Source organism: Neltuma alba, unplaced genomic scaffold (assembly GCF_004799145.2).
Source record: "Neltuma alba isolate B1F8T4 unplaced genomic scaffold, ASM479914v2 tig00001735_pilon, whole genome shotgun sequence".
Lineage (NCBI taxonomy): Eukaryota > Viridiplantae > Streptophyta > Magnoliopsida > Fabales > Fabaceae > Neltuma > Neltuma alba.
Window position 1 is genome coordinate 1 of NW_021632589.1, and position 8,986 is coordinate 8,986.

At 37.8% G+C, this 8,986-nt stretch overlaps 1 protein-coding gene across 1 annotated transcript; it reads left to right on the plus strand.

Moving 5' to 3' along the window:
- Nucleotides 1-4,668: 4,668 nt before the first annotated feature.
- On the plus strand, nt 4,669-5,799 carry LOC114762384 (E3 ubiquitin-protein ligase RDUF1-like). Its single transcript, XM_028951862.1, has one exon. It carries the CDS (start codon nt 4,669-4,671, stop codon nt 5,797-5,799), a length of 1,131 nt encoding a protein of 376 aa, XP_028807695.1.
- Nucleotides 5,800-8,986: the final 3,187 nt, after the last annotated feature.

An 8,986-nucleotide genomic window follows, 5' to 3' on the forward strand; every position in this document is an offset into this window, starting at 1 on the left:
TTCATCTCATGTCCATAACAAGTATAGCAGGAACCTAATTAAGGTAAGAAAAGTGTGGCAAAACAGGAGAACAAAAAAAATAGTGGGATGAGGATTGATGCACGAAGATCAAATAAGGGAAGAATGAGAGAACAGTAATGTAAGAGATCAATCTGGCGGCTATTGGTTCTGACAAGAACCCTTAGGGTTTTGTTCCATTTTGGAGCGGATTAAATACAGGAAGTGATGGCAAACCCAACTTATACTTGGTTATGCTCTCTGAAATTTGGGTCCGAAAGTTTCCATTTTTCTCAATCTGGGAAATATCCAAAATATTTTATTTATTTCCTAAAAGTTAGGGGTAATTGACCAAGTGATAACCGACTGGTGTAGTAGAATCGCTTGCTGCTTTATTTCCTCGTTTTCCAGATGCGAGCGGCTGACACGTCGGCTTATTGGATTCGTTGGTTCAGTAAAACTGGGGCAAACAGGGAGTGCAGTTAACTTCTTATAAAAAAAAGCAAGTACACTTAAATTGGCACCACTTCATTTCTTCCAGCTTCCCACCATTCTCTCTCGTTTTTAGTTTCTTCGCCCTTTTTCCCCCCTTTAATTACTCGGCTTCCAGTTCCCCGTACACAGCGCCACCAAAAACTTCCCAAATAAAAAAAAAAATCCTCATTTTCCTGATCGCGTTAATACCTTCCTTTATTTTTTGTTTATTCTGCTGCTACTAAATTGGTAGGAAAAAAAGGAAAAAAAAATTTCCCTAAATTCAGTGCTGGTTGGGCAATTTATTGACTTGTGAAGAGCTAGCTTTTCATTGATTTAACTGAAAATTGCTGACCTTTTACTCGCCTAGTTTGATGGGCAGGAATGAGGTCACCCTAAAAGGAAAAGCCACCCGCTGAGAACGGGAAAACCATGTCAGTAACAGTAGAAGGGCGCAGTAAAAATATGTATATAAAAGAAGGGGGCGGAGTGCCATGCATGTCGAATTATATTAAATTGAATATATTATATAACCCCTTATTTGTGCAGTGCTGATTCGGGTTCGCATCTACGGTCCTGTCCTTTTGTGGGGCAGTACTCATCTTTCGAGTTTTGTAGAGGTAAGAAGAGCATGGCGCATAGTTGCATCAGCTGTGCGAGGAAGTAGGGCTACAATTCAGCCAATAGTTTCACTAACACACAGCAGCAGAGGGACGGACTTCAGCTGACAATACAATCAAATGCCGAAATGGTGAGTGAAATATCAAAGTGGGGGATGACGCAGCCAGAAGCCTGCTTTGAGCATTTTATCCGATAAGCTTAAGTTTCGCAACACAGCACTACACACACGCGTCTCTGGCTCAGCATCTCGAGTTAACATCAAATGGGCTACATCTGCATGTAGGTGCATAGACTTCAACTCTGTTAATTAACGTCTCTATTCATTTAGGATCTGTTTAGAACAGTGATTGAAAAAGTAGTTTATTGTGAATCTGACTTATGAAAAAGTAAAGTTAGGTAAAACCTAAATTGGATAAACTAAATTGTATTTAAATTAGAATTCAGAAAAAGTTAGTTTACAAAAGTGAGATTGGTAAAAAATTATTTGAATTATGATTAAGTAAAAGTAAGTTTGATTGTAAAATAATCAAAATATGTATGAGTTTTAATAAATAATAAAACATGATAAAAAAATCTATTCACATAATACGATGAAATTAAAATAATTTAATATGAAGAAGTCAAATTTAATGAATGAATTAAATTTTAAAACTTTAGAGAAATCATAAAATATTTTAAATATAAAGTAAAATATGAAAAAAAAATGAATTGAAGATAATATAACGAATAAGTGAAATTTAATAAGTCAATTAAAATTAAAACTTTAGAGAAATCATAAGAAATATTTTAAATATAATGTGAAACGTGATAAAAAAAATTTTGATTGTTTAATCATAACAAATAGTACACGTTTTAGTGTTTACTGTATATTTTCACTGTTTGAATTTCTGTAAAAATATGTTTAAAAAATTATAATACTTATAAATAAATTTAGATGGACAAGTCTTATGTTCATGTTACTGTATTTTTATTTTCTAAAAACAAAATTTAATTTTAAAATAAAAATAAATAATTTTTACCTTCTAAAAATAAATAAATTGCCTACCATCCAGACGTGAAAATACAATATTGAAAAGACTGACACCAATTTCATAATTTCCAAAACCAAAAAATCTGCCCAGACGAAAAAGCTTTATACGGAAAAAAAAACCTCTATTATTATGGCCTTTGGGAGAAATGAGGGATATGGGCAAGTGAGAGAAAAATAGCTCGGGTAGAAATGAGAAAAATTGCCTCTGACACATCACAACGGTTAAAGGCAATAATAAGTAGAACCAGAAAAACTGGCAAAACCCGTTTAGACCCTGGAATTATAAGGGTCGGGTTTGATATTTTTCCCTTCAAATGGGGAATAAGCCTTGGAGGCTAGCCCTGTAGGACTGAGGGCTTAAAAGAGCCAGCTCTGGAGGGCTGCGAACCGGCCTGTTTAAGCCTTTTATAATTTTTTAAAATTTTTTTATATAATTCCAATGTTATTAATTTTTTACATTGTTAATAATATTTTAAATATTTAGTTATTATTATTTTAAATTAAATTTACTTTTAGACAATAATTTATCCAATTAAATTTTTAAAAAATGAGTTAATTTGGACTTTAATAATGATTTGATTTATATTATATGCGTTGATATTTTTAAACTATATATATTTGATAATAGAGTATTTTTATACTTATATAACATGTGATTCTATAATTTGAATTAGAAATTCATGAGTTTCAACAACAATGTTTATCACATTAAAGTAAAATAATAGCTAGATTGTAAAATTTAAAAGTAAAATTCCTACAAAGAAGGAAAAACTTGATATTTTTATTACGAAAAAAAATATACTTATAAAGAAGAGTAATTAATTATAGTGATGATGAAATTTCAAAAGATTAATAATAGTGTTTATTTATTACATAATTGCACTATAGATAAAACTTTTAGATGTTGTTATCTTGTTAATGAATGTTTTAGATATTCTTGGATGTTGATGGATATTTATATATGATGATATTTTATATTTGTAACTTAATTTTATTCATATTTATGTCTTTTATTAATAATTTCATTAGTTTATTTTTATTTTTTATAAAAAAAATATGATAAATATAAAAAATAATATTTTTTTAAAAGGGCCAAAAGCCCGCAAGCCGACCCTAAGCCCTGTAGCTTAAGGACCGGGCCTAGCAAATTGGGGTATTTTTAAAATTTCAGCCCTAAAGGACCAGCCCTTTTAAGCCCCCTAGCCCTGAAAGGCCGGTTCAGCTCTAATTCTCACCTCTAATAATAAGCTACAAAATCCAGCTTCTACTGCAACGCATGTTTTGGAACTTACTTTAGATAAGCTAAAATTGGGTTGAAACCCTTCCAAACACTACCCAAAATTCCAATCGGGCTTACAGTTAATATGTGAGGGTGGGAAATAAGCCAGGAGTTAATAGTAGTATTATTGCAAGATATTCGAATACAACTTCTCAGTATTTTACTGAGGAAGCTAGGCTTTCAGTGTTCCAGGAACTTCTCTGGTTTTTTTTTTTTTTTTTCAAACGAAGCAAAGCCAAATCACTTGCTTCTTGAAAAGTTGCACTTTAATTGGAAAAAAAATACTGATATTAGTCTCAGTTCAATACCAGCACTTACTTTAAGAATGCTCACTATTTGTTGTATCAAAAAAAAAAAAAAGACGAAGAATGCTTACTATTTGGATCTGATGGATGAAGAAACAAAATAGGCAGACGAAAATTGCAAAAGTGGTGCCTACTCCCCACCCTAAAAAAAAAAAAATTGAGATCGTTTGGGGGACACGTTGGCATCTAAGTCCACATACAGAGGAAGTTACCTAAATGTCCTATCATTTTTAAACATCTGCCTTGGTTATTAGGCGTCCCTATGTGGAAATTAGGAGTTTTTGTCCCCGAAAAAGCACGAAGAAAAAAAAAAGTAGAAATGTTGGTTTAGGCGATGTGCGTGCCCAAGAAATGGGGAACGTGCCATCATGACCAGCCACGTGGTTGGGTTGGCTTGCGGCGGCCTTCAGACTCGGGTCTAGTGTAGAGAGGCTCCAGCCCAAGTTATGAAAACGGAAGGATTAGGCTATCCATGAGTGCCTCCAGAGAGAATTAATTGCTCTTTGGACTTTCATACGAGTGTTGTTTTGATTGTGCGTTTTTTTTGTCGGCCAATAATTATGGGATTCCAACTCATCCATGTAATTTAGAACTTACGTGTTTTGATTAAATGAAATGGCTCTTGTGATAAATAAACTGGAATTGAGCTAATAATGGACTTTTTCAGCGTCGATGGGGACAAAAATAGTTTCAACAAGACACTGACAAGTGTAAGCATGGTTGCATCTTGACCAAAAAGAAAGGCGAATGCTTTCGGAAAATGCCGTTTACTGCTGATGACACAGAGACAAGCGGGTGGCTCCTTCGTCGTCCTTCCACCTCTCTTGGCGTGCCTCATATTGTGTTTCTCCTCTTCATACATTCATACTTCTTATTCTCTCCCTCTCTCTCTCTCCCCCCACCATAAGCGCCTATGCCAGTGAACTCCTAAAACTCAGATCTTGAGCCTCAGAGAATCCGGCATGTCATCCCCAACGGCATCGCACTGGTGTTACAGGTGCTCCCGCTTTGTTCGTCTCTCCAATGCTCAGGACCACATTGCTTGCCCCTTCTGCCGGAGTGGCTTCGTCGAAGAGATCCTGGCCAACCCATTATCGGACCGTCGTCTCAGCCCATCTCCGTCTGCGACCATGTCCATCTTCACCCTTGAACCTCAGAATTCCTTCCATTTGAGGAGACAAGGGCTCCGGAGGAGAAGCCGTAATGCCGGCGGCCACTCTTCCTTTAACCCGGTGATTGTTCTTCGCGGACCCGCCCAGGGTGGTGCTGGAGAAGACGGTGCAGGTCATGAAAGAAGTAGCAGCTTCCATCTGTACTATGATGACGGTGATGGCTCCGGTCTCCAACCGTTACCGCCGAATATCTCGGACTTATTGCTCAGGTCAGGCTTCGATCGGTTGTTGGAGCATTTTTCTCAGGCAGGAAATAATGGCCTCGAGCGGTTGGAGAACCTACCGGCGTCCAAAACGGCCATTGGATCAATGCCGACGATTGAGATAGGGGAGGGCCATGTGAGTACGGATACACACTGTGCCATTTGTAAAGAAGCGTTTGAGCTCGGTTCAGAGGCGCGAGAAATGCCTTGCAAGCACATTTACCATTCGGACTGCATTGTTCCGTGGCTTTCAACGTGCAACTCGTGCCCTGTGTGTCGCAACGGGTTGCCTTTGGATGGAAACAATCGGGAAAGCAGAGTCTCCAGGCAAATCGATGAAGAAACGATTGGATTGACGATATGGAGGCTACCAGGCGGAGACTTCGCCGTAGGAAGGTTTCCCCACGATGAAGGTGATGGAGAGAGTCATTTGCCAGTTGTATCCACAGAAATGGATGGTGTGCTCAGCGCAAATAGCGTTCCTAGAAGAGTCTCCCGAGCAATGAGAGGTATCAGACTTCGCGAAAGTCGTGGATTGAACAGAATATTTCGCAACTTCTTGGCATTCTTCGGGAGGCTAGGGTCTAGGTCAACTTCATCCTCCTCTTCATATTCCATTTCTCAAGATGGAACCATGAGTAGAAGCCTCAGGCAGTTGAGTTCGGTATTCACAAGGAACTCGCAGAGCCAAAGTAGAAATTGGATAATGGAAGATTAAATAGAATAACTCCAGCAATTTCTGAAAGGAAAATTTTTAATCAGAGCATACACTTTCCAGTTAAGAAATTTATAGTGAAAATATATCAGAGGATCATCAACTGTGAACTATGAATCGTCAAAGGATGAAATGTGAACTATGGGAGAGCTGGTCTCTTGACGATTGGGCTCAATAGATTTCATCAGAAGCCAAAGTTTTTGGTTCCGTGAAAATACTCATCGGAGGGGGCAATTTTGCTCCTGCAGGTGTCGCTGGAAAAACAAGCATATGCGTACTAAACGAGATGAGCTCGGCTGTTGCAGGGCAGTATGCAGGGCATAAAAGTGAAAAAGACGGAATGCAATCGTATTCCTTGTGTTTCTAAATTATGGATCCATTTATATCGTATTTTATTTACTTGCTTGTTTTTTTTTTTTTTATTGTTATTCATTCGATACTGTTTTGTGAGCTCCCTTTCGACTTGTCGCATCATGTCCTAACAATTTGCTTATACATATTTTAGGTTGTTTCTGTTGAAGTTGACATGGGAAGAGGAGGGAATGCAGATTGAATAGAACGGCAGAAACCTTAACTAACAGTAAAATAAAATTTGATCATATTTTCTAGAATTCAATAGTTGGATTAGCAATTTGGAGCCTGTTTAGGATAGCGGTGAAAATTCCTTATAAGTATGTTTCATGTAAATCAAGACAAAACTCCTCTCACATATTTTTTTTGTAATCTATAAATTATGATCGAAAAACTACTTATAAGTTGTTCCGAACAGGCTCTTAATTAGCTAAGACCTTGTGATTTAATCCTTCATCTGTATGGTGTTTCAAATTTTCAAATTGGATACATGATTCTGAATTTTTGAATGACTATTCAATGGACTCAACTTTTTAAGACCCTGTTTTGTGGTCTTTGATCAAGAAAACAAATAATTAGCCATAAGAGTTTGAAAAGTGTGTCAATATTATTGCTTTGAAATTTCATAGTCGTGACAAATATAGTTGCAAGAACAATCACATTAGTGATCAGTGCTTTAATTTCTTGCAAAAATTATTGTTTCATATCACCAAATCAAGGGTTGCGTTTCTTCTAATTGTTATCTACCCCATACGAAGCACAAGTGGTCACGTTCTCCTAGTACTGGGGAAAAAAATGCTACATTTACAATCCGTCGCGTCGGACACTGTACCATACGACCTTCACTTGGGAAGCTCCAATCCAATGTGTCACGGACTTGGTCGCAATTCCAACGAACCGTGCGGCCTAGCAAACTTCTTGCCTAAAGTTGCTAGTCAGCCTACTCATGAAGGAACACGAAGGAACAAGAGACTCAAAGAAAGAACTTTGTATTGATCTCTCAAAGTACTTACAACACTCTCACTTTCTTGAGTGTGTGAAATGAATGAGGGGGAGGGGGTATTTATAGTTCTCCACCTCCTCAATGGACGGCTAAGATTTACTTAATCCAACGGTTACAATGTTGTATCTAGAATACTCTACAAAAATATCTAGATATTTACAAAGGGGTTAGGTGTCTCTACAACTATCTATAGCATTCTGGAACCTTTCAAGCTTCCCCAACAAGCTCCACACATTTCTAGAGAGTTCCAGACTTACCCAAGACTTTTGTGGACACCTTTGGACAGTTCTGGGCAGCGAGCCTTTGTGTATTTTGGGCAAAACACGAGCGATGCGTTACAAATGGCATGGGGCTACAAAACCTGTTGCATTCCAAGAGGGCATGACAATGACGCAGAACTTCAGCGTAATGTGGATGTTTTCCTATTATGTTCTCCATATGCTAAACCGACGCAACGATTAGACATTACTTTCTTTTGGAGTGACATGATTATGGAGCGGATTATTGGACGGGCGATCCAGCATGACTCTGCCCCATTCGAACTTTATTCAGACTAATGTGTCCAGCTTCGCAAGTGTTGGCTTGAGAGGAAATCCCTTCTGTCAGGTTCTCAGCTTGTGATCAGCGGTTCTCCTTTGCAAGCACCCTTCATTATTTTCATCATCCCCAGGCACAAGGAACCTTGCAAGCAAGTTGTTGCACTTTTTAATTGCTAAATATAGAAGCAGTTGCCCCGGGGGGGTGGATCAGGCATTAGATACCTATGACTGGACACATGTAAGTGCTGGGATCTTGATTAAGATAATGTTGTTCTTGCACCAATTCTTCGGACAAAAGGTGGCTCAGAGGTCTTCGAAAGTAGACAAGCCACCCATAAGCCATAGTCCATTATTTATTTGTTGGTCCTTTTTTCCCCATGAATCTTGGTTAATAAAGAAAATATTTTCTGCTCCGCCTTCAGTGGTAACTTTGCAACATTTTCTTTGGAGAGCCAAGAATGCCATTGATACCGTTGACTGCCAATACTTCTCTGTTTTTTTTTTTTGGTCATTAAATAATTGGAATTCCTTTGATGTCGAATAATATGATTTAAAGAATCGAATCGTCTGACATGAACCCCATGTAAGGGCCATTAGGGGAGAGCTTGTGACCCATAGCCCATACCGGTCTCGGAGCTACATCACGTACAGAGCATCCTATGCATTCTATGATTCAGCAACAGGAGGATATGGGGTCAAACCTGTACTGTGTGCTGGTAGGATGAAATTATATTTTTGTCTGGCAACTGGAAGAAAAATATTCCAATCCACCTTGGACACAGAGGAGCTGGAGCTAGAGGAAACTAGACAGTTGATTAGCAGGACTGTAAGCTAACTTGGAAGATGTTATTCATGTATTGTCTAGTGACTGGAAGCCACTAACACTGATAATCATCCTTTATTCAATGAACTAGTTTTGCTACCATTAAATTAGGATAAAAAAAGCAAGGACCATCATTACACACGCATAGAGAAAAGATAGAGAGCGCGAGCCAGGAGAAACAGAGACGAGTTTGGCGGAAAAAAGACTTCTTTGAGGATCCCCAACCAAAAGCAAAACAAAGGTTTTGACGTTGTTGATAATATGAGCATAAATTAAGGTTAGAAGTGGAGTCCAGCTAACATAAATGTAAATCCCATAACTCACATCAATTAATATTCGTAATTACAATTGAAGCTATATATCTAGAAATGTTGAAAGAAAGGAAAGAAGAATGGACCCCTTGTAGATCAGATGTTGAAAAGTTAAACATGTAAGCGAGGGATCTATGAAAAAAGGCAGGGCTTTTAAATTCCC